Source organism: Sinocyclocheilus rhinocerous, unplaced genomic scaffold (genome assembly GCF_001515625.1).
Source record: "Sinocyclocheilus rhinocerous isolate Xijiao unplaced genomic scaffold, SAMN03320098_v1.1 scaffold534, whole genome shotgun sequence".
Lineage (NCBI taxonomy): Eukaryota > Metazoa > Chordata > Actinopteri > Cypriniformes > Cyprinidae > Sinocyclocheilus > Sinocyclocheilus rhinocerous.
The window spans coordinates 1,883,614-1,908,554 of record NW_015646352.1 but is presented as its reverse complement, the minus strand read 5'-3'; the positions used below and the strand labels follow the sequence as shown (position 1 = coordinate 1,908,554).

The window sequence follows — 24,941 nt, the reverse complement described above, 5'->3', positions numbered from 1 at the left end:
GGGTAGGGGCGTGTTTGTTTTGGTGATTTCAAATATCAACATTGGCTACCAGAAATCCCTTACTCTGCCTTTAAGTGTAAATTGCATGACTAATAGTGGTCAGAGTTACTGACAATAGCCTTTGCAAACAACAAGGTTGGAGGGAAAAAAGTGTGTAGAAAAAGTAGTACAGTTCTCACTTCATAAATATGGCAAAAAAATCATTTACATAAGATAAATACAGTCAAAGAAGAGCTTCATTGTAGCTAAAATGGGTCTGTTGGAGCCACCAGGACACTGACTATTTCTCTTTTGTTGTTCTCTTTCTTTCCTTCCTGTGTTTCCATCCCACTATTTTCGCTTCTGTGTTCTTTTGTTGCAAATACACATGCCACACTGAAACAACACAAATACTCTTTTTCTCGCTTTTTTCTGTCTCTGACTTCCACTCACACAGAATACACACAGCGACAATGCATGCTGGTAGACAAAAACTGTAAATTTTGCACCGAATACTAAAATCTCCTATGAAATAACTTCACAAAAACAAAATAAATAAGATCATCACAACATAGACTGTTCATACTATAGTTTGTTAAGCTACAAGTTACTAATAATTTTAGTAAAACTACAGTTAAGCTTCCCTTTTAAAGTATTAGCTAAACTGTGATAGATAGATAGATAGATAGATAGATAGATAGATAGATAATGCATAAAATGCCATGTAAATCAGTGACTGATTTTTTCAATAAAATGAACCAATCTGAATGAATGGATTCCCTAAAATAAATAGTCTCAATGCTTCACATGAGACAGTAGACGGTATTATTGTCTATCGCTGTAAATTTGTGGGTAACAAAACAATTACAGTGTTTTGTAGCATCTTCTTACATTAAACTACTACTTATTGAAAAATAAGTTTGTTACTGAAAAAAGCTTTTGCAGGAAAAATTATTTTGAAAACAACTTTGCTACTGTCCTGCTACTGAAAAATGCTACTTAAATGAATATCATTGCTACTTTTAGTCAGTTACTCCCCATCACTGCATACAGAATCCATTTATATGACTAATTCTCCCTCCCTCTCTCTCTCACACACACACACACGGTAGTATGGGGGATGGGGATCCCGAGTGTTGATGGATATCCTCCTCCCTCTGTCTTTCAGTCTCTCTGTTTCTTTTCTTTTCTCTGTCCCTCCATCTCCTACGTCCTGTTCTCTGACCACATTTGCATGTGAATAAGCCACTGGGTGTGATGGCTGTGCCGAGTGATTAAGATCATTGTCTCAAGCATCCATTTAGCACTGTTGAAGGTGCGATTCCTCCCCACAAAAACAATCACATTGTCCATGTGAACACTTTCAGAATCTACCAAGCTACAAAACTTCTCTCGTTCAAAAAAAGTAATGCAGACGAGCCAAGACTGATGCTGATGAAAAATCACAAATGGTATCTTTTAATATCTCACTTGATTTTCTAAGACAGACTTGAGATGAGTTTGAGATGTTTTTCTGGAAGAAAGATCTCACATGTGTCCTCTAGAGTTTAGAGAAATCTCAACGTCACAAAATAATTCTAGGAAGGAATATGGGAAAAGAAACAATTTGAGAGAAAGTTGAGACCCAAATAAAACACAGCTCAGTATACTTATAAGAGTTCTCTGAGTTTTCATTTAAAGGAATAGATCACCCAAAATGAAAAACTGCTAAATATTTACTCACCCTTAGGCCATCCATCCAAGATGTAGCTAAGTTATTTTCTTTATTGTAGCAGATTTGGAGAAATTTAGCATTATATCAGTTGCTCACCAATGAATCATCAGCAGTGAATGGGTGCCGTCAGAATGAGGGTTCAAACAGCTGATAAAAACATCACAATAATCCACAAGTAATCAAAGTAATCCACATGACTCCAGTCCATCAATTAACATCTTGTGAAGTGAAAAGTTGCATGTTGTAATAAACAAATCCATAATTAAGATGTTTTTAACTTCAACCCAGTGGCTAAAATATGAGTCCTCTATCCAAAATGTTACTTTCTCCAGTAAAAAAAAGTTGTCTTGTCTGAATCAGGAGAGAAATATGCACAGATCAAGCAACATTTACAATTGAAAACAATCCAAAACAGATCTAAACAAGTATGTCAGTGGATTTTGGTGTGTAACAACAGGGGACTGGAGAAAGCATTATTTTACTGGAGAAAGCATTATTTTTTTTAAGCTGTTTGGACTTTCATTCTGATGGCACCCATTGGTGAGCAAGTGATGTAATACTAAATTTCTCCAAATCTGTTCAGATGAAGAAACAAACTACATCTTGGTTGGCCTGTGGGTTTTGAGCAATTTTTCATTTTTGGGTGAACTATTCCTTTAAGAACAAGCAACTTTTACTTAATTTCTTAATGGTGCCATCCAGAAACTTGCATCTCCATCGGATGAGAAACCACTGAGCATTGGTTGCCAGTCATGCATTTTATGTATAGACTGCGGTAAAGGAAGTAGCTGTTTCCTCCGATGTCAGATAAGAGTTCTCTCTTTTTCATGTCCCATCCATTTAACTGTTTGGAGAGCGGTTCGCTCTGCTGTGATTACAAAGCCCCCCTCAGAGCCCATGTTCACCCGTCCTAAACCACAGAGGTAGCAGTTCTCTCTTCATATCGCTTTCTCCATCAATACCAGACGTGTCAAGGGCAAATGGACAGATGTTCTTTAGCATCCTTTATTCACACTGAAACAACAAATAAACCCAAAATATTATGTTTCCAAATGTCTTGCCTCAACACGACAATAAAAAAATAATTGCACGGGTGGCAGCTTAAGCAGCTTAAAAGCGAAGAAAGCTTCACATGCTGTCATTGAGTCTGTCCTGAGGGCTTAAGGTGAAAGAACCAGACTTGCACTCATTGCAGTTTTGGCGATGGATGGGGTTAATGACTAAGCATAACAGATGACAATAGACCGAGGCTGCTTCTCCCTTTGTGCTGGAATTCTGCTGGCAGAATTAAATGACTGTCTGGGTTTCATTCACTCATGTTACAAACTTACCAATAATAGACCAGCAAGTTTCAATGGCTATTTGCAAATGTAAATGTGAAATATGACAAATTTAGGCCTGTCATAAATAACGTGTTAATACATGCAATTACTTGATGTTGCTAGAACATTAACCCCATTTATTTTCTAAATGCATATTTATTATAGGTTTATAGATTTTTATAGGTTGTAAACAATTGATCTGTGCATATGTTTCATTTTTTTAAATGTTTGACCTCATTATGGTGATGTATACAGCTCTTCTCCAATCATTTAGTCCGTTCAATCCCCACTTCTGCAAGCTCACAATCATCTATCTCTACTTTTAACATAGATGCACGTCGCAAAATCCAATCCACTACTGCTGGATAGAACCAAGTCCCTGCCCTACATTTTTTCTTTTTTGATAATCTGTTATACTCTGAAGTACTTCACAATATGAAAGAAAAGATCTGTCACTACTTCAGTTATATTGCAACATTTAGATGTTTTTTTTTTTTTTTTATCTGAACAAAAGTAAAAAAAAATTTTTTTAAATTAAATTACGGAAAAAAAGAAAACATTAAAATAATATTATAAAACAAAATAAAAAAAAGAATGAGGCAAATAAAACAAAACAACAAAAACAGAATACAAACCAAACAGAAAACAAAAATTAAAAAGCCATAACAAAAACAAAACAAAAAACAAAACTCTGAAAAACAAAATAAAAGTCACCACAAAAACAAAAACAAAACTGCAAAACAAAATAAACTCACAACAAAAACAAAACAAAAGTAAAATTAAAATCTGATATAACAAACAGCTATGTTAACAATTGATCAGAAGTGTTCAACAGCAGCCAAAATAAATCGCAGATATAGTTACTGGACACACACAACTATAAATGCACACACACTTACACACAAATACAAAAACACTTCAGCTGTCATCCTCAATAGCATGCTTACTTTACCGCCTCGTACGAGCCTTAGATCAGTCTGTCATGTCCAAAGTGATCAGTCTCAAGTAATCAGTCTCGGCCTCTCGTCATCCATATCTATCTGGCACTGTACAGTTACAGCTGATCACAGGGACACATATCAGATCCCTGTGAACCAGACACATCGGCACTATCAAAGATCCTAATCAGTCTCAGCCATAACACTATTGCCACTGCGCTCTTACTGCCGAGTGTGGTGCGTGTGTGGTGAGGGGCCGGGGGTGCGAGAGAAGCGTGAAAGTGGAGAGAGATTTTTTTTTCAGCCCTCCCATGCACTTGATGACTGTACCTGCTGGGCTATCATGAATAATAATGCTTGCTGGCAAGAAGGCAAGTTGCCAGCTCATCTCTCTTTTTCTGTCTTTCTCCTGGTGGAGAGCACATTTGTGTAGACTGAGGGAAGCCCCACAGACTTCCAGTCAAATCCTACAGGCAGAAATATTCATTTATCAACAGCCAAATAACACTGGCAGACACTGACACAACACAAAACTGCTTTCTAAAGAAATCAGCACAAGACTCAATTATTTTGACACCTAAAAACAATGAGAGGAAAAGAAAAGTAGCACATTTAATTCCATGTAAAACGCCTTTGGAAAAAGATTCTAAGGTTGCAATGTAAGTCATAAATCAAATCCTGCTTAAAGGGGACATATCATTTTTCTCGCTCTTATGTAATACATAGGCCTACTCACACGCAAAGCTCCCTCCTCAGTACATCTTAGCTACAAAAATCTCATTCAGAAATCATAATGGTATTGTCTAGGGATTCACAAAACATATTTGTGATGATTTTAATGTGTAATATACTGAATAGGCACAATACATTTCAGATGATTTAGTTCTGCAAGTAGCAAAATTAATTTCTGTGAGTCAGTTCAAACTGCTTTTGCCATCTCTCCAAAAAGTGTCTGTGTGCCATTTTGCATACATTAAAATGTTTCTGTAAAATATATACAGATAAACACTGCTGTTTATTATACTGGTCCATAGAAATGGTTTTTTGTTTTTAATTCTTCCTCATCTTCATTTGGTGTTTTCTTTTAGACTAGATTTTTTTTCTGTACTTTGCATTGAATATAAATATTTAGGTGAAATGCCTAAATGAAAGATAGCTCTGTTTTTTCTTTTCTTTTTTTCCCCATGTTTTTTTTAAATTTTTGTTGCTATTGTTTGGTATCTGTTGTTATGTTGTATTGTTTGACTATGTAAAAAAAAACGCATGTTGAAACCCACTGAAACAGAATTTCCTCAAGGGGATAATAAAAAGTACTACTACTACTACTTAAATATTAAAATATTAAATATTTTAGTTTGACATCACAACCACGACACAATTAACAAATAATTTACAAATGAACACATATTCAGTATTCAGCAAATTAAAGTGTAAAGTATGCTGGAAGACAGAGGTTAGACAATTATAACATACAGGTTATTTACATACAGAAGTCCTCGAGGTACAGTAATGTAAACTGATCTGACTAAATGCCTCACACCAAAGGCATTCATATGCATTGAATAGAAGGACAGAAACCAACTGACCCACAGATGAGAGAGTGCAATATGGCACATTTCCTCTGTGTGTGGGTGTGGATTTGACCAGGTCTCTGCTTTCAGTCCAGACTTGGTCCCTAAGCCCCTTTCTTCAGGGTGAGACGCCCCGATCACATTTCAGAGCCGTGTTTGAACTACCTTGGCCAAATGACACAGTCAAACACAATGTAGCAGTCATCACGGACCTGAAAAACGGACATCCCTCCACCGGCAGGAAAACTACACGGGGATTCAGACACCACATGCTTGAGCCGACTGTCATTTTTGAGAGTGTGTCTGTATTTCTATGCAAAAGTATATAAAAAGGAGGCAGTCCTATTTCCTTTACTGCAAAAAACAGGTTTGACATATACAATATGTATATATGCAAGCAGATCAATAGACCTCAAATGGGACCAGTTACAGTGGGTATAGAAATGAATCACCCCCCTGGCTTACCTTTCATTTTTTCATTTTAAAAGTGAATTTATGCATATTAAAAGTGAAATTTGTAATTTACATTATGAAAACTAACATTCATTTTGAGATTTACTTTTAAAAGTGTTGTTAAATGTCTGGAGTTTTTTTAAGATTAATTTTAAGTGAGCATTTGATGACGGCTAATGTAATCTAAATGTAAAAATGATGATTAAATATCCAATCTTGACCAATACATTAAATTACTTTAAAAAAATGTAAAAAATATTTTATGTATTAATAGTAAATATATTAAAAAGGAATAAAATAAATAAATTAAAATCAAATACATAAAAATTAAATAATTGTTAATAAATATGTTTTTATAATTTATAAAAAAAAAAAGAATTAAATTACAGACACTAATATTAGCCAATAACCAATATGGTACCGATATAATGTGTATCCCTAGTTAAACTAATCATATCAAAATATCTAGGAAATTTCATTTATTATCTGCAAGACAAATCTAGTCAAAGCAAAACAGGATAAACCCTGATGGGACCATCAAAGCGAGAGCTTGGCTTGTGATCTGATCACAGCAGTCTTGACCGAATTTACAGTACAGTGCAAATGAATCAAAATTATCTTATACAGCATCCACACCATCCAACTCCAAAACCAACATGGCTCCCTTCTCGATGGAATTTAAGTGGCTCTTTTAGAAGGATGCATCACTAAAGTCCGCACCGCCTCAACTTTCTTCACCGACCCGGACTTTGTTTTGGCAGATTTGATGACAAAGCAAGTCAAAATAACGTAAGCGAAAACACCTAACTCTTTTTTACACCATCTGCTGTTGGAGAAAGAATCCACTAAATTATACATGACATCAAGCATTTCCAGTAAGAAAGAAGACAGGAAAGGAATTCCCATTGGATTCTCACCATTCCTGCCCCCCAGCAACATTTCACGAGGTCTTAGATCATCCCTCCTTCATCTGTATCAATCTGGGCACTAAGATGATATCTTGACAGGTATTGGGCACAGAATCCTGCAAAAACACCTGGCTGGGCTCAAGAAAATGACCTTATTTGGAGAACAGTGGATCTTACAAACCTTGTCTGTAGGTCATCTGTCTGGCTTTCCTTATTTTCTGCCAACATTTTGATCGACTGCCATTTTATCTGTGAGATGTTCTGCACTGACTTCATCAAGGATATAGGCAAGTTTAGTCTTCAAGAGTCAGAGTTTTAATTATAGACTAAGTCTGGTCGACTTTGCAGGACAGGACTCTTAGAGTTCACTTTTGAAAGCAACATTTGAAGGGATAGTTCACCCAAAAATGTCCTCATGTTGTTCCAAACCACTTTTTATGCCACCTTGGTTACGGAAGTATTTTTCCCATTCATTTTTCCCATAGGGTTTTTTTTAAGTCTTGGAAAGTGGAAAGCCATTAACCAAAGCAACCAGCTATGAGGTGAACCGCAACATTACAAACTTTGATTTGAATCAAAATGTAATGTAGTTTTTCACCAGGAATCCCACTGTTAAACATGATCATTTAAAAAATAAGTTGAAATAATTCAGGCTGATGGCTTCAACAAAACCATATACCATCGATTAACAACCTTGTAGCTCATAGTTGGTCTGTTTTTAAAGATTTATAAGTTATCTAAAAATATAAATTCCCCTATGGATAAAATAAGTGGGATTTTTATTCCAGAACCCGGCAACATGGGACTCCATTGACTTTCATTGTATGGACATTTTTCAAAACATTTTCTTTCACGCTCTACAGAATGAAGAAAGTCATATTTATGCCAAGCGATTGCTTATGAACTTGAGTTGATGAATTATGACAATGTCTACTTTATGACCTTTATATGATGTTTTAATCAGTTGTAAGAATGCCTATTTTATCTCTCATCTGAAGGATCAGCCCAATAGTACAGACATTTCAAAATAAGAGTCCCGTTGTATTTCGTGCTTGTTTATAATTAAGTCACACGTTAAGTTTTTTCTTCTTCTTTTTTTCTGGGCATTATTGGCATTTTGGATATAAAATAAATTGTTTTTAATTTAATTTCCATTTAATTTAAAGTAAACTATTGTCATTTCTGGCTGGGATGCTTCCCCACAGGAAGAAAAGTCAAAGAATATTATTTGACACATATTATTCAATATATACAGTAGATTTTACTAGTATCAGTAAAATCTGTGTCCCATTCACCGAGAGAGACACTATATGACAAAGCAAGGAGAACTCTACCATTTAAATGCTGTAATTTTGCATAATTTACAATGCATAATAATGCATACTATCAGTATGTAATTAAATGTAATAGTATCCTATGTAATTAAAATTAATAAAAACATTGTTAAAAATCACGACCATTTTTGGGTTACACTTTATTTTAAGGTGTCCTTGTTACAGTGTAATTATACATTTAAGTACTGTGTAATATTAATTAACTACATGTACTTACTATATTGTTAGGGTTAGGATTAGGATTTGGCTTAGGGTTACTTCCATGTAATTATGCATAATTAATTGTTATTATAATAGAAAGTACTTGTAACATGTAACAAGGACACCTTAAAATAAAGTGTTACCCCATTTTTGTGTCATGGGTAATAGGAGGATTTTCCACCTCCCTAACACCGCAAGTATATATCAAACCTGTGGGATGCACTGCACTCCCTTTTCACTTTCATTTCTAAGCTCATTTCTTCCAAATCCTCTCTAATGTATTTGTTTTCTACCACAACATTTTTCATTTACTCTTTCAAGCTGACATTTCAGACATCTTTCTATTCTTAACCAATGAGTCACAGCTCATGAGACGTTTTTAACAATAAATATGTCGACTGCTGTCAGTTCAGAGTGTGTTTAGTAAAAAACACAGACAGTTTTACATGTTCACACAGATTGTTGTTGCGTTTGAGAAGACAAAGCGCAAATGGTGAGGGATGTGGGACGTTAAACAGCCGCAGGGCCTGCAGGCACACCGAACGTGAGAACACACGCATAAAGAAGTGGATGTATGTCTAAACTGATCCATTAGCAGTTGCCTTTGGCACTGACGAAGACAATGACCACTCTCTTCCTTTGTGAGGAAACAAAAGTAACTCATAGCCCATAAAGAAGCCCATCTGAAACGCTCCGGTTTGACTACGAACAGTCTGTGAGGATCAACAACGTGCAGGACTACTGATCATCAGAAACAAAAAAACATTACAAATGAGAGTCTACAGGGTGAGTTAACGCAGGTAACGCAAAGGTGAAAGGTTAAGTCCTACCTATCAGTGTCATCTTGACTCTTGGGATTAAATTGGTGAAGGGTCCCTCTCACGCTGTTCATTCCATCTGAGACCCGGTTTACCCTCCTGGAGTACAGGTTGAGACCTCCGTCCGTCATGTATCTGCAGACACACGCACACACACAGATGCTAGTTCAGCATACAAGATACAAACAAGACGCAATTGTAAGTCTTAACACGGTGTCGTTTCTGTAAATGGAGCATAAACAGGCTGTCTTGTGAAATGCTACAGTTAAATACATAGCGAGACGCATTAACAAAATAAAATATTTTACATGATGATGCCGCCGTTTGATGTTCTATGATCTATAATTGTCCGGCTCCTTTGACGGCATGTTGTGTCTGCACGTTCACATTCATAACAAATGAATTCAGTTATGTCTACAAACAGAGTAAAGACAAACGTTTGTCAATGTCTCAAGAAATCAGCCCACAGGAAAAACCTGTTTCTCTACCTAAGTAGAGAAGTGTGATAATTTTAGAACATCTTGCCATGGGTTGTACAGGAAAGACTTTTTATTTTATGTATTTACATAAATAACATACAGACACACAATATATATATAAATATATTGTAAATTCCTTAAAGCCAAGATATATCGTTAAAAGTATTTAAGAAATGGAAAACGTATACATGGGTGAAAAAATTAATATACAAAATGTAAATTTTACAAATACAGTATATTTCACGAATAAATTTATGAATATATGAAAAAAATAAAAGAAACATATACAGTATATAATATATATATATATACACACATATACACACCACAAATAAATAAATAAATAAATAAATAAAATAAAAAATGATGCCCAAACAATTATGCTTGATAGGAAGTTCCAAATGAAACCTGCATAGTATAACTTAAACAATCAATATGAACTTTGCAAACTACAAGCTAGTTTAAATGAACCTCCTCATTACAAAAAACGTTAAAATTAAAACGGGAGGATGCCGACATCTTACGTCATCCTCCCGGAGCTGCTTCCGTGTACAACTGTTGGTGCAAGCTAGATTAAAGTGATTATTATGTTTTTGAATATGGTTATTTTTCTTACAAAAACGCATCGATTCGCTACAGGAGGCCTTTGTTCACCCCCCCGTAGCCGTGTGAGGCACTTTTTATTATGGATGGATGCGCTTTATTTCACTTCTTTTGGACTGATGCACTGCAACACCCGCTGACTGCCATTAAACAGCTTGGAAGATCAAAGATAATTTTGAATCTAACTCTGACTGGATTCATCTGAAAGAAGAAAGACATATACACCTAGGATGCCTTGAGGGTGAGTAATTCATGGGCTAATTTTCATTTTTGGGTGAACTAACCCTTTAAGCCAAAGCAGCTATAAACTAGACATAGTGCCTCTTTAAATTTAACACCAATAATACCTTAACCAACATGCAAGTCAAAATATTCCCTCACCTCACCAAAGGTCACAAGCCAGGAGTGCGACCATTAAGAAAGTCTGGCTGGTTTCACATGACTGTGTCTGTTGACTGTTAAGGTGTGTTTATGTATTTGTGATCTTATTGTAAGTACCTATCCGTGTTCTTATTATCCCTAAGGACACATTGCATTGAGAAGTGAGGAGAGAGAGAAAATAAGAGCGATTATGGGTTGGACTGCAGGCAGAAGTGGACAGGTGAGCTGTGTGGGACAGTGTGTCTTTTTAGACTTGTTTACTCTGTTGAGCTGTTTAAGCGGATGTTCTAAACAGGTTCTCAAAGGACAGTCATTTGCCCTCTGGCGACAAGCAATATGAACCAAACACTTAAAACTACTGCAGGGGGAGAGCAGCGCTGATAACAGGCTGATCCAATTCCAGATGAGCATGATGTTTCAGGTTAATATGATTTTTACCATATAACAGATACATCTCTTGCACAACAGAACTACAACACAATAATACTGAATAACATCTTGTTGCAACAAAAAAAAAAAAAAAGCCAAATATCAGGTTGCCTGAAATCCCCTGGAAATGTTTATAATAATAATAATAATTTACTTTTATTTATAATCATTTTAATTGATATCATTAATAATTCTAATTAATAATGTTTTTATTTTGTTTTATTTACAATCATTTACTTTTTGTGACTTTTTTTTTATTTACAGAAGGCCACATGATGAATTATGAACAAATTAATAAAAAAAATTACAATCATTACTAACAATATATAATTAAATGTTATTCTTCATGCAATTTTTTATTTATTTATTTTTGACTGTAAAGAGGACTGTAAATATAGTCTTTCAACAATATTTAATTGAAAGTAAATTAAATGTCCTGGCCAAAATAACATAGATTTTGACCATAAATCATGTGGTAGTCTCTAAACTAGTAGTCTTCTGTTAAATTTCACAATATTTAACAGAAAAATTACATGTTTCGTCTTGTTAAACTAAATGTTTATATGAGTAAAATAAAATAAAAAATGTAAGGTAACACTTTAGTTTAGCAACCAATTCTCACTTTTAACTAGTTGCTTATTAGCATGCATATTACTAGAATTTTGGCTGTTTATTAGTACTTATAAAGCACATATTTATGCCCTTTTCTGCATGACCATATTCTAGATCCCTTAATCCTACCCTGTACCTAAATGTAACAACTACATTACTAATTATTGATTTATTAATAATTTAATAATTAATAATAATAATAATTAATTTAATAATTTATGCATTTAGCAGACACTTTTATCCAAAGCGACTTACAGTGCATTCAGGCTATACATTTTTTACCAGTATGTGTGTTCCCTAGGAATCGAACCCACAACCTTTTGCGCTGCTAACGCAATGCTCTACCACTGAGCCACAGGAACACATATATACATATATATACATTTTTTTTAAACAGAAAAATGTTTCATCCTGTTTATTCTAATATAATTTAATAATTGTTTACATACAGTACTCTTACACTTTTTTTTTTATATATAACATTCCTAAGCATTTTCCCAGTATCAGCTTAGTTGATTATAATGGGAGTGGGTTTGGTTATTAAGTTTGCAGATGGTGACGATGCATCCTTTAGCTTAATCTCTCATTTCCTGCTGTGAAGCAATCAGGTGACAGCATTTCGTCATCTGGGCGGCTGACTAACCTGCTGGGCAGGTGGGAAATTTCCCAACAGCACACGCTACACTAATGATTTAAGTAATTCAGTTCAGGTAATTAAATAGTACATGAATCATCAGGTGTGATTCAGAGCAGAAAAATCAGAAGTCAGTAAATATGAATTTCACAATCATGTGGTTGCTTAATCATAATTTTCAAAACATCTATCAAAAGTTTAGCAACTTGTAGAGCAACAATATTAAATTAGTCTATTTTGTTTATTGTAAATCTGTAATAAAACGGTTTAGTAGATTTATGTGACCATTTAACATGTTGATTAAATTGACTGATTAGAAGTTACTTTTTTTTTAACATATATCCTCTGTAACCTAACCTGTGGCAACTGTCTTGCCATGGTACATGAATTTGGTAAATAAACGATACAATGGTATGCATCAAAGCACCACCATCTGATACCATCACTGAACTATGGTACCAGCATTGTACTTTTTGTAGAGGTTATCTATGATTGTGAATAGTGTCTGTGTTTTAATGTTATGACTGGACAATATTTCCTATTCTTTAGTTCCCTGACAGGTGTGTTACTGGGAACAACGACTTCTGTTTAACATCGGCTACTAAGCAACAAACCTTGTTAAGATTAGTTTAACCAGTTAAACACTCTGACCCAATGAGGTTATTCATTTGCCCTGACCTGGTAACCCACTGCAAGCCATTCAACATCAGTCTTGACAGACTTGCAGACAGTGTAAATTTAGATAAGAGATCACTCCTGTTTTAAAGAACAAAAATATTTGTTTTTATCATTTTTCATCAAATTGTATCTATATTTCTATACTCTCTGTTAACATTACCAAGGGTGAATATTCAAGGAAAAAAAATAATAAAATAGGCAGGAAAAAAACAATTAATAATAAAATAAAATAAAATGTTACTGGTTCGTATCCTACGTTTTCTACAAATAGTTCATGTTTTAAGTATTTTATTAAACAGTTTTTAAATATAAATAAATAAAATAAAATGTTTTGATAAAGAAGTAACATCTACATTTCAATCAAATATCATTAGAAATGGATTCTGATCCTATATGTTTTCCTACAAATTATGTACTCAGTTAAAAGTTTTTAAAAATAAAATAAAATGTTTTTATTTAAAAAAAATAGCATCTACATTTCAATCAATTATGAATGGATTAAATTGTTTCTCATTCTAAATGTTTTCCTACAAATTATTTACTCAGTTAAAAGTTATTAAAAACAATTAAAATAAAATAAAATAAAATAAACACACTTTAATCAAATCTCACTGGATAAAATAAGTATCTGTCCTACATATTTTCTCACAAAATATCCTGTATCATTCAGCTAAATGTGAATAAAATTGTAAAAAAATCAGATAAAATAAGATAAAAAGACAAAACAAAACCGATACTCGATGGATAAAAACAATACCTACATAATCTCCAACAAAACATTGTTAAATGTTTTTTCTGTTGTCTTTATCCGATTAATCAAACATGTAACTAAGGTGGTACTAAGATAAGCTGGTAAAAAGACACTGATCCAAACCAATGCATCAGGTTTTAGAAACAGAACTTGCTGTAAGTACCCAATGTTGACTGCGTTTCAAAATCCATCCATATATGGTCTCAGTAATTGGGCTTAAAAGCTTTCCAACTATGATCAAATGTCTCGCAAAGATTTTCTTGTGGTGACAGAATCACTCTACTGGAATTCAGCACTGAGCAGAAGGAATATGAGAATCCAATAAAAGGTGTCTGTCTGATTCCTGTTTGAACAGGACTAGAGAAAGATTATGCACGATTCTGTGTGTACATTGCAACATGTGCTGTGTTTGTGCATTTCGTCGCATTTCCAAATTTGGATGTAACCTCATATCTCTTCCACAGGGTCAAAAGGTCGCAGATTTTTCCATGAAAGTCAGCTAAATGCATGTCTGTGAGGTAAATTCAAGTACTCTCTTTCTCTTCGTGCAACAAATATTCATATATTCACCCTCTCTCAGGATTCAACCATGAATATTTCCCATGACCCTTGACTCCCGTCTTCCTACCACGGGCTACATGTTGCGTTTTCATGTCCTACTGACAGACAGTGAAATGAAAAGCTGATAACAGACATATGAACAAAATAACTGCTAACATGAAAGAGCTATTGGGGCTTTTTGAAGTATTATTGTAGACCCTACACATTTATAGCTGCTTAAAGCTGCATACAGAAGCAGACAAGCTTGGGTTGTGATTGTATGGTCCAAAACAAGGGCCAGAGTTCATCCACACATACTGTAATTTGCAAGTTGCCACAAACCACAGTATACCAGGACTTTGAGCATGCAAGCAAAACCGGCAGAGCTCCTAGTGAACGACACAATGAAAGAGTGAAGGGAATAAAGAAAGCTGGATCGGCATTACATGATTACATGCTAAAAAGCTGTGGCTAGCCGCTCATGGGACACAGTAGGAATTCAGTGCAGGGCGCGTCGAGCCACTGTGCTACACATAAACACTAATACCGCATCTTCTGATATATAGTGCTAAATGGACATTATAAATTGTTACACATGTCAATTACACATCTTTGTAACTATCATCAAAATTTTGCTCATTAAAAAAAGCTGTTTGGAAGCAACTCACTCAAAATTAACTAGAAAAAAGGACTAGCAAAAGAGCGCCACCCAGAGGCAGACGCAGAGAGATGCATTCTTAACTGCATACATAACTGAAATAAAGATTCGGCCCGAATCAGTTTTCTAAAGTGTTTTTGAAAAATCACATACCCTGCCTTTAAAATAAAATGTAAAGATTGGATGAAAAACTTAAATGAAAATTGGAAATGCTCCCTTGTCAACAAACTACAATACAATAAGTTCTGAAAAAGTACTAAAAGAAAAATAATGCTGAATATTAAAAAAATATATAATAGAAATATATCAGAAAAAATTTAAATGTCAAAAGCACATAACAAAATTACTAAAACCCAAACTAAATGGAAAATAAGAATGGAAAATAAAAATATAAACAAATACTTTGTAAAACAGTTTCAAAATGTGGCATCTAAAAAGGGGTCATATGATGCATTTTCATGTTTTCCTTTTTCTTTAGTGTGTCATGTAGCTGTTTGTGCATGTATAAGATCTGCAAAGTTACAAAGCTCTAAGTCTCCCACAAATTGATTTTTTCTATCTAAAAGAGAAGGGTGACCAAAACCTGCCGAAAACACCCCGATCGAATTCTCCCTCACATATCTACGTCACTATGTGGAAATATTTGCATAATGCTGCTCAAATGTATATGCAAAGAAAGAAGGCGTGATATCGCAGTAGTGTTATTGCGACCAAGTTGTGAAGACACTGTGTCTTTGTGAAAGCAAAACCACTTTATTTGGACTCCTGAATGTAGACGCAATTAGGAATCAGTGGTTAAGATTTATTTACAACACTGTTCCAGAACAGTACAACCCAAAAGTTAAGAGTTTGTGCAGCGCATTTTACGGAGGACAGTTTCCTGAACCTGGGAGAGTACAAGGCCGGCTGTGCACAACCTCTGTTTCTAAAAAATGAGGCAATTCCAACTTTGGAAAGCTCTATTCTCCCTCTGTAAATGTTAGAAGGTCACGGAAATATTTCCGTTTTGCTGTCAGAAGCCTTCTGCATGTGATTCTCCGCTAAACTTCACGGACTCCAGTGAACGAGCGCCGCCGGAGCACAATAGAATAGGAGCGCAATAATTGTCATATGTAGAATTTTAAACCTATAAGTGTATTTTACGATATTAGCAGATAACAGTAATGGGGTAATCAAAATATAATGCAATTAATCTGTGCTCTTGTGTTTATTTACTTTCATTTTTAGTTTAATGAATTGAACTTCTGTTAAAAAGCATTATTTTTGTTTTTAGATTGTAATGTTACAATGTTAGAATGTAATGTGATTTTAGCCCCTTTTTTGCACATAATGGATAGTATAGCCTACTTTCACTATATTTGTTTTCATTGCTTTTAATATAAACATTGTTTCATTGGACAACATTGGGCAGGCTGTATAAATAAATAAATTAAAAATTAAAAATAATAAATAAATACAGATTTTTTAATATTTTAATCCAAATAGAAAATTTAGAAAATACCGAGATATATACCGTATATCGCATTTCAGCCAACAAATACAGAGATATGATTTTTTGCCTGCTAAAGCATGCTAACATATCCTATTAGAGTCAATACACAAAATAATGATCTTTGAAAATAGCATCATATGACCCCTTTAATGAAAAATAAAATTTAATTGAAATTTAATGATGCAATTTAATCACACAATATTTACCCACCCCCCAATTTTTTTTTTTTTTAAGTAGATGACACAAATGTAACACTTTTAATTGACCAAGTGCACACAGTAATCTCAGTATGGTCAAGCATCATTAGATTAAAGCTGATATATCAATCAGTCTATCAATAGTTAAGCACATGAAATGTTTGAAAACTTTGCAAACTGCCATCAAACCACACTCACCCACTGGTGACAGTATCCATCTTCATGCTCTTGCCCAGGACGTCTCCATCACTCATGTACCCCGCAGTTTCCATGGCGACCCCCTCCAGCTCCTCCACCTTCTCGGAGAGTTCAAGGCCGCAGAAGACTGCATTGTGCGTGCAGGTCTGATCCCTGTGTGTGTGCCGCCAACAGCCACTGCCATGCTGTACGAATGCATTTCCTGATGAGGGGGCATCACCAGCTTGTAGGCGAGGACTGGATGAACCCAGTCGCCATGGTAATGCAGAAGCAGGGCGGGAACTGAGGGCAAGCAAAGCCCTCCCATTGATCTCTGTAGTTACAGTGCTGTCAAAGGTCGTCTCGAGGGTGCTGGCAAATGAGAGTCAGACAGAAAAGACATGAGAAGTTAATGATGACATGAACAACTAGGGTTCGAATGGTGTAAACTACAGGTCTCATGGGTTATTTGCCACTTTGATACAGAAAATACAGCTGAGAATGTAATGCATAAAAGTAAACCTTTTGTTGTATATCAAATAGTTATGTGGACCATTTTTGGAGTTCATCCCATTCTCTTACATTCAATGGAAATGAATTTTCAGATATACAAAAAAATTTGTAACACCACTGACAACCACCAAGTTACAAATTAATTTAAGATGGTATCAAAACACACACCATTGATCAGACTAAAAGCAATAAATGATAGAACATAATTTTTTATGTTATTTATTGCTTTAGTTAGCATTTTGCACACTTGTTAAACCCAGTAGTTAATGCTTAGCAACTATGCTTAAAAAGTAAAAATAGTTGCACATGTCATAGGAGAGGTTTACGAGATGAAACAATATAGTCTAACCATTTCCTATCATTTGATAGACTGTTACAGAAAGTCTTTTATATGCAGTTGGCTTTTTGAAATCTTTTTCATCGCTGAAATGTCAATGGACAAGTTTTATTTTAGTATTATTTACACAGTATTATAGCATTCATTAATATTTTGGATTAGCTTTTATTTTTATAGTTTCAGTTTTCATTTTAAATGTAGTTTAAGTTTCAGTAATTTTGTTATTTTAATTTTTTTTTCTCATTCTGCTTTAATGTACTTTATATTTCAGTTTTAGCAATTTGTCAACTTAAGCTTTTACTGTCTTAAAGCAAGCAAAAAGTAAAAGCATCACTGAGTTTCTGGCAAAATTCTGTATCCTGTCAGGACAGGGTTTCACTGGAATATTAAAACAAGCTTTTTATCCAGTATTAGCAGGCAGTAGGAGGCCCCCAGCCGATTTCACGGCCAGCTTTTGTACCCTGGAAGGCCGAGACACGCATCAAACGGATCACAGCAAAGACAAAAACCCAGCACCCCCCAAATCAGCTCCTAATGCCAATCAAACTGTCTTCCTCAAAGCCATTTAGAGTTTAACAGTTCGCAAACCCCCAGAGATAAAGGGGTTCACACACCCGGGAACAATGGGGTGCTTTCTGAACTGTGCTGTGATCTCTGTGCCCAGTCATAATTAATGTCATGTTGTACTTCAACCCTACTAAACTGAAGTCATTTAGAGTCTGATCATGAAGTAGAAAAAGTGCAGTAAGAAGCAGCTACCACTAGTGGGACTCCTTTGGGTTGATTACAAGCGGCAACCTGGTTCAAAAAAGTGGTTTTGGTATATATAGCTAATTTTGCCCTTCATGACAACTGTGAGGGTTTTTTATAACTTATCCATTTAAATTATATTAAGCATTAAAGTTCTGCATAATTAATGGCGTGGCCACTTGAGTGACAGGTGGATTGTCACTGCTGACACTGCCGTCGAGCTACGTGGGCGTGGTTTCAGCAGCCAGCTCCCGCCTTTTTGCCCATTTTCGATTATCCGGGAGTGACGCGCTGCCAAGATGGCGACGGCTCTTCAGAAAACGCTCTTCAGAAAACTACGGGTGACGTCACGGACACTACGTCCATGTTTTTATACAGTCTATGGTTGATTACCACAAAAAATTATTTCCACTCATCCCTGGCAGAGCTGCCAAGTCAGCGTATTTTATGTGACTTTGGGCTTCTTTTTTTGTAAAGTCGCGTAAAAAAAAATCAGGTCGCGGGTTGTGTTTTTTTGGTCTTATTTAAAATAAATATGGTTGCTTGTTAGGAAAACCTGACAAGCAACTTTGTTTCTTTACATTTATGGTCGCTGTTTTTTCCAATATATTGTTGACACTGTCTGCTCGCAGCTACTAGTCAATCAGTGCAATAGTAAAAGTGCTGTAGCGTAATTCGTCATCGCGCATCTCGCCCCCTCCTCCCCCTCATTGGAGTAAAATTGCGTTTAACGTGCAGATATGTGACGTTGTAATCCAAGCAATGATGGTTAATAGATGTAAATCGACAAATAATGCCACCAACAGAGATGTAGATAGAGAGGAAACATGGGAGAAGGTGAATGGTGCAGGGGAGGAAAGGGACCTAATTAAATTTGTAAAATATTTTTACAATGCATTAATCATTAAATCAATAAATAAACAAGTAGTAATACTAATAGTATTTTATTATAAATTTGTGGCTATATTAAAGCGCCCCCTTGGTGCTCTTGTCTTATTCTCCTTTTTCATCTCCAAAACTATTCTGCTCGCAGGTGATTGGAGGATAGTGTGTGCCCTCCTGCTTTGTTGATGATTTTTGTAAAATAACTTCTGTTTTTGCGCTTCAAACTCTGAGTGGTTTCAGTTTACTATGTTGCAGGAGCATTTATTGATAATAAATAAAATTGATGATAATAAATAATCTAAAAATATTGGGCTTGTTTTTGAAGTTGCGGTTGCTTGGAAGTTAAAATGGAAGTTGCAAGTATGGCCAATTTTTGAATGATTTAAAAGCAGAAATATGAAGCTTGTAATCTTATAAAAACACTTCTGTTTTTACAACTCAAATAATAAAACTTTGAATATGTACATATAAAAACAGTCAGCATGTTAACATTTATAGCCTCCATTCATTTCCACTGTAGTTGCTTCACCGAAATCTTTTTTTTTTAAAGAAGGGACAAATGTATTTATTTTGTGGAAATCAATACTTGTACTGAACCCAGAATATTCCATTAAGATACATTTGACCACTTCCAAACACACAAATAACCAAAAATAAAATGATCATGCGGTTCTTACCTGTGACTGAAATAAGTCGTCCCCCGCAGACTGGACATGGTTTCTTCCAGGTTTTGCCTCAGATCAGCAATGTTTTTCACAGTACGTAGCCTCTTGGTTTCAGAGTCCTCACCTGAGGAAACCAGACACAGCTGCTACCGTAACTCTAAGGCATGTCCGAACACACTTATTCACACACCTAAAATGCTTCAAAAATGCAAAAATCCAAAACCCTGAGAATCCTGGGATAACGTAAATGAAGCAACTCCAAACTCTGTATTAGCATCACAGCTCTAACTCTGCCCCTTTTGCTCTGAAGTTAAATCTCCTAGCTTTCCGTAAAAGAGCTTTTTGTTTTCTTGCACCAATGTTAAGGTACGAAACGTTAGCCAACGGCTGCTTAAAAATAAACACACAGTGTATGCCATAGGTGAGCGGGGATTTGGCCACTCGGATTAATGGCTGTTTACTGATCATGAGGGGTCCACAAGGGGCTCAGGAGGTACAGAGCAGACTCACACACACACACACACACACACACACACTCGCACATGATGTAAAATGTGTAAAAGAACGAGTGCCGTGGTAAAGTACATTCCTGCAGGCTGTAAAAACCACAAACAACCTCTTTCAGAACTGCTCACTGAGGCCAATGCTAAATCTTTGTTCACTAGGCGCTACTTGAGTAAAAACAGACTTGTTTCCTCTCAAACTGCTTAAAATATAGACCGATTTATTTAAAAACAGCATTCAGATTGATACTGGCTTTATTTGGAAGGGATGAAAGTTCATAACACAAGTAGGCTATGCGTTGCATTTTCAACACAAGGAGCGCTAGCAGACATTAGCATAAATGTCTATATTCTGTCTTTCAAGCTAACTGCTGTCATAACATTTCTGCTAAGCATTATCATCGTTTTCGTTTAGTTTAAGCTGAAGTATGAAAATAAACTAAATAAATTAAAGCTTAAAAATTATATCGTTAAAAAAACTAAAGTTAAAACAGAAAATATACAAATAAATCTAATTCAAAAATATGAACAAAAACTATAATAGTATATCAATTATACTTAAATATCACTCTTATTAATAAAGTTAGAGATGAACAGATTTGCTGGAGCTGTAGCCAAGCAGTTAATGTACATGCTCAAAATTGCCAAAAGGGGTGCTTATAGCGCCCATTAGCCAAAACATCATTTTCTACAGTCAGTTTTCTCTTTTAAGCCAACAATGGCAGACTTCAGCTAAGAAAAAATGACTGAAAAGATGGCAAGATAAGACTTTGTTAAGAACAGAATTGCCAGAGATGTGACTTAACGGTTAGCAAACATGCTAATATAAAAGACACAGGTCCATTCCTCCTCTCGCTACTGTCTTTATCAATAAAAGGTGACCAAAAAGCCCCAAATGAATAATGAAGACTTTAGGTGTGCTAAATGTCTCTCAGGTAACTCTTTAAAACAGATATCCAGAGTCATAAAGAGTTATGAGAGTTTAAAACCGATAACAGAGTCATCCAACACACACACACACACACATCTACTTACTTTCATGCTTCTCAAACATATCCAACATGGTTTGAAGGATCTCCTCATTAACACGAGCAATTCCATCCCACACACAAGAGTGTTGACTCAAATGTAGCTGATATATACAGCTAAATGTGTTAACTTCCCCTTCATTCAAAACCCTTGGTTGAGTTTGTTCAGACAGCCATTCAGAAGATGTCGGAGGTCCTCCAGAACTGTCTAAACCCCAGAACCTGTCGTCTGAGGTGTCTTCATAAGAACCATCTCTTGTTCCTCCTGTACTGAGAGGAGATGCCAACTGAGAATGACTTCCTGCTCGGTCCATTGAGAAGACGATTCATTTAGGTCTGTTTCCACTTCCAGTGGTGCAGGTCTTTGTCTTGTTTGCAGACGATGACTTCACAGAGCTACTAATGTCCTGAGCTTTTTTTTTTTTCTGGTGGCAACGTGTCCCTGACTCTCCTACGCTTCTATTAAGATGGATAAATGGTCTGTCTGATACATTCTGAGTCGTTTTCCCAGAGAATGTGCCGATTGATTTGTGAAAGAAGCTCTTGTGATTTCGGTCCTGCCTTTTCCTTTCCTCCATGGATAAGAGAGGGGAAATTAGAATACAGCTCTCATGTTTACACCAGCCCAGGGAACTTCCCCTGTGGAGAAGAGTTTTTCTCTCTACACAAAGTTCTGACAGGCTGAGAATGGACACACACACACACACACACACACACGCACACGTGCACTGGTGGGCCTTGGCAACTCCTTGACATCCATAGCCTTTTACATGCAGATGAGTGCTGTTTTGTTTTCTTGTTCACCCTCAGACTGGCCTGACATTGGCCTCAGAGTGCTCACTTATTCATAAATAATCAGTGTTGTTTTATACAAAAAGTCACAGTAAATGACCTTGTTCAAACTGGGCATTAGAGTTAGGGAGTAACTACCTAAAAGTAGCAACACTTGTCCAGTAGAAAATGTTTAGTACAGTGACATTAAGACTGTTTTGAAACAGGTTTTCCAGTAACAAGCAATATTTCCAACATATAGCGTTGTAACATGGTAAAGCATCGTAATTGCAATTTTTACCTCACATGGTTTCCAGACTGTCTTCTCTTTCAAATGTAGCACTGGGATATCTGATTTATTTTAGTGAACTGTTAAATGATTCACTAAACTAATTTGCTACAAATTTCTAAAATGATTAATTATGAATCACTGAACAGATTTACTATGAAAAAAAGATCCACTATGAAGCACTGAAACGATTCACTTGGAATCGATTTATTTTTGGCCATGAGTAGCAGCCCCTGCGATTAATTTGATGTAATTTTTGTAGCTAAATATTTACATAAACATAGTTAACGAGTTTTCTAGTTTTATTATTTTCAGTTACAGTTTCAACAAAGCTCCCCAAACATTGTTAGTCGCAACTCAAGTTTAATGGTTCTATATGTTTTTTTTTTTTGTAGTGTTGTGAATGAATATTCTCATGTTTACCTGTCAGGTTCTCCAGAGAAGTATGGATGGATTTGCTGCACAGGCCTGTTCGTTCTCTCCTTTCCTCCACTCCTGCCATAAGCCCAGTCTTATCAATTTCTGTTTGAGACCTACTGTACAGAGAGACAGGACAACCTGCAAGTTCAGAGCCAAATATAGTCTGATGGAGTATCTAGGATAATGCATTAAAGTTATCATAAAGGTGTCACCTGTACATGAATGGAGCAACAGTGGCCGTGTTGGGATGGTTGTATTGTTGCTGGAGCTGTGGAAGTTGTACACTGACTGTATTGCTGGCTGTTGAGTGGGTCTGAGCACCAAGAGTGAGACCTTGGCAACTTTTCCCTTCTGAAAATGCTAAGCTAGATGTAGAGCTGTAGTTTCTGCTGTCTTTCTGCCCTTTATGCACAGACAGACCTCCTATCTTGCCATTCCGTAACCGTTCTCCCTCCGGACCACAAGGGGGCGATGCTACAGCCTTATTTGCAGCTGAACACTTTCCTCCCTGGCTTGGTTTAGGAATCCCACTCATGGCTGATTTGGCACTGTCTTTCTTGGCTTTGTTTCCTTTGGGAACAGACTTCTTAGTGTTGGGTGCAACATGTCCATCGGTTTTGGTATCTCTTTTAAGTTGTTCAGGTTCTGTAACAGGGAGCTTGTCTTTCTCTTTAGGCTTTGACTTCTCTTTAACTTTTTCAGTTGCTTTTGCCGAGATTATTTTGGGTGCCAAAGCCCTTCTGAGCGTCAACTGTGCAATGCCCTTAAGCGCTAACTTGGGACTTGAGCTACCAGAACTGCTGGGAGTGACAGGCCTTTGGTTTCCAGGGAGGGCTTCAGGGTGTATGGGGCAAATCTGGCCGCCTTCTGGTTCAACAGCATTGACATCTTCCGTACTGACAACCTTGGAAGTTCTGGAACCCGTTTTGCTGTTGAAGAGCTTGAGCTTTTCCAGCATGGACTTCTGGGCGATCACCTTAGGAGGAACCTCAAGAGAATCTGGGGGTGGTTGTTTAACTGTGACCATGGAGGATGTAGCAGTGTGTTTAGCACTGAGCGACTTGCTTCTCCAGGGTTTAGAGGTAGTAGTTGTGGTGCTGGTGCAGCTGGGTGGAGGAATGGACGAGCTGATTCGTCCATGATCAACCATTATGGGTGATGGTGTGGCTTTCTCTGTAAATTAAAAATTATATATAACATTTTAGAAAGTCATCACAAGCATTTCTGTGCTTCGCAAAAGACGTTAAAAATTTCTCTCTCTGTGAGGCTCCTGAAAGTGTACTTTCTAAATAAATTGTATTTTTATTTAATGACAGAATTGTTAAAATATTATTTTGAAGGTTTGCAAAAATATTTCAAATATTATACATATATTGTATAATTAAAAATTAAAGGTGGGGTAAGCGATTTTTCAAAAACGCTTTAGAAAACTGATTCGGGCCGAATAGCAAAACAAACTTGTAGCCAATCAGCAGTAAGGGGCGTGTCTACTCATGATGTGGAGGATAGAGAGTTCAGTGCAAGGGACGGACATTAGCGAGCCGAGCGACAGAAAGATAGAGATGGCGGATAAAAAACAAAAGAGGAAAACGTCTGCAGAACAAAAGAAGGCTTAAGGCAACAAGGCAAGAAGTAGGACCCGTATAAATATCGGACCAGCTTTCCAGCGCTGGAGAGAACTCAAGGAGCGGAAGGCCTGCGATCGGACGCCGAGGTTGCTTTGTTTCTTCTCAATAGGTGAGTAACACCGTGTCTACAACAGCTAAAGTCTGCCTACACTGGACGCGATCAAACGACCGTTGAAAACCATTTGAAATTTGTGTCAGCACGTCATAAATAGAACCCGGCAGCAGTTTTCTGTCGGGGATTTGTCGTGATGTGCTGCGCCGCATCCAGTGTAGACCATAGATA

At 36.2% G+C, this 24,941-nt stretch overlaps 1 protein-coding gene across 1 annotated transcript in view; it reads right to left on the bottom strand.

The window, feature by feature from the left end:
• Positions 1 to 24,941, bottom strand: part of LOC107707495 (neuron navigator 2-like) — a 76,968-nt gene that overhangs the window by 35,151 nt on the left and 16,876 nt on the right. Inside the window, exons 7-11 of the mRNA XM_016511546.1 lie at positions 23,243 to 24,203; positions 23,034 to 23,143; positions 20,032 to 20,143; positions 16,891 to 17,241; positions 9,251 to 9,373 (exon numbers count right to left, since the gene is read on the bottom strand). Of these exons, the coding sequence (XP_016367032.1) occupies positions 9,251 to 9,373; positions 16,891 to 17,241; positions 20,032 to 20,143; positions 23,034 to 23,143; positions 23,243 to 24,203 (1,657 nt within the window). The remainder of the gene's footprint in view (positions 1 to 9,250; positions 9,374 to 16,890; positions 17,242 to 20,031; positions 20,144 to 23,033; positions 23,144 to 23,242; positions 24,204 to 24,941) is intronic.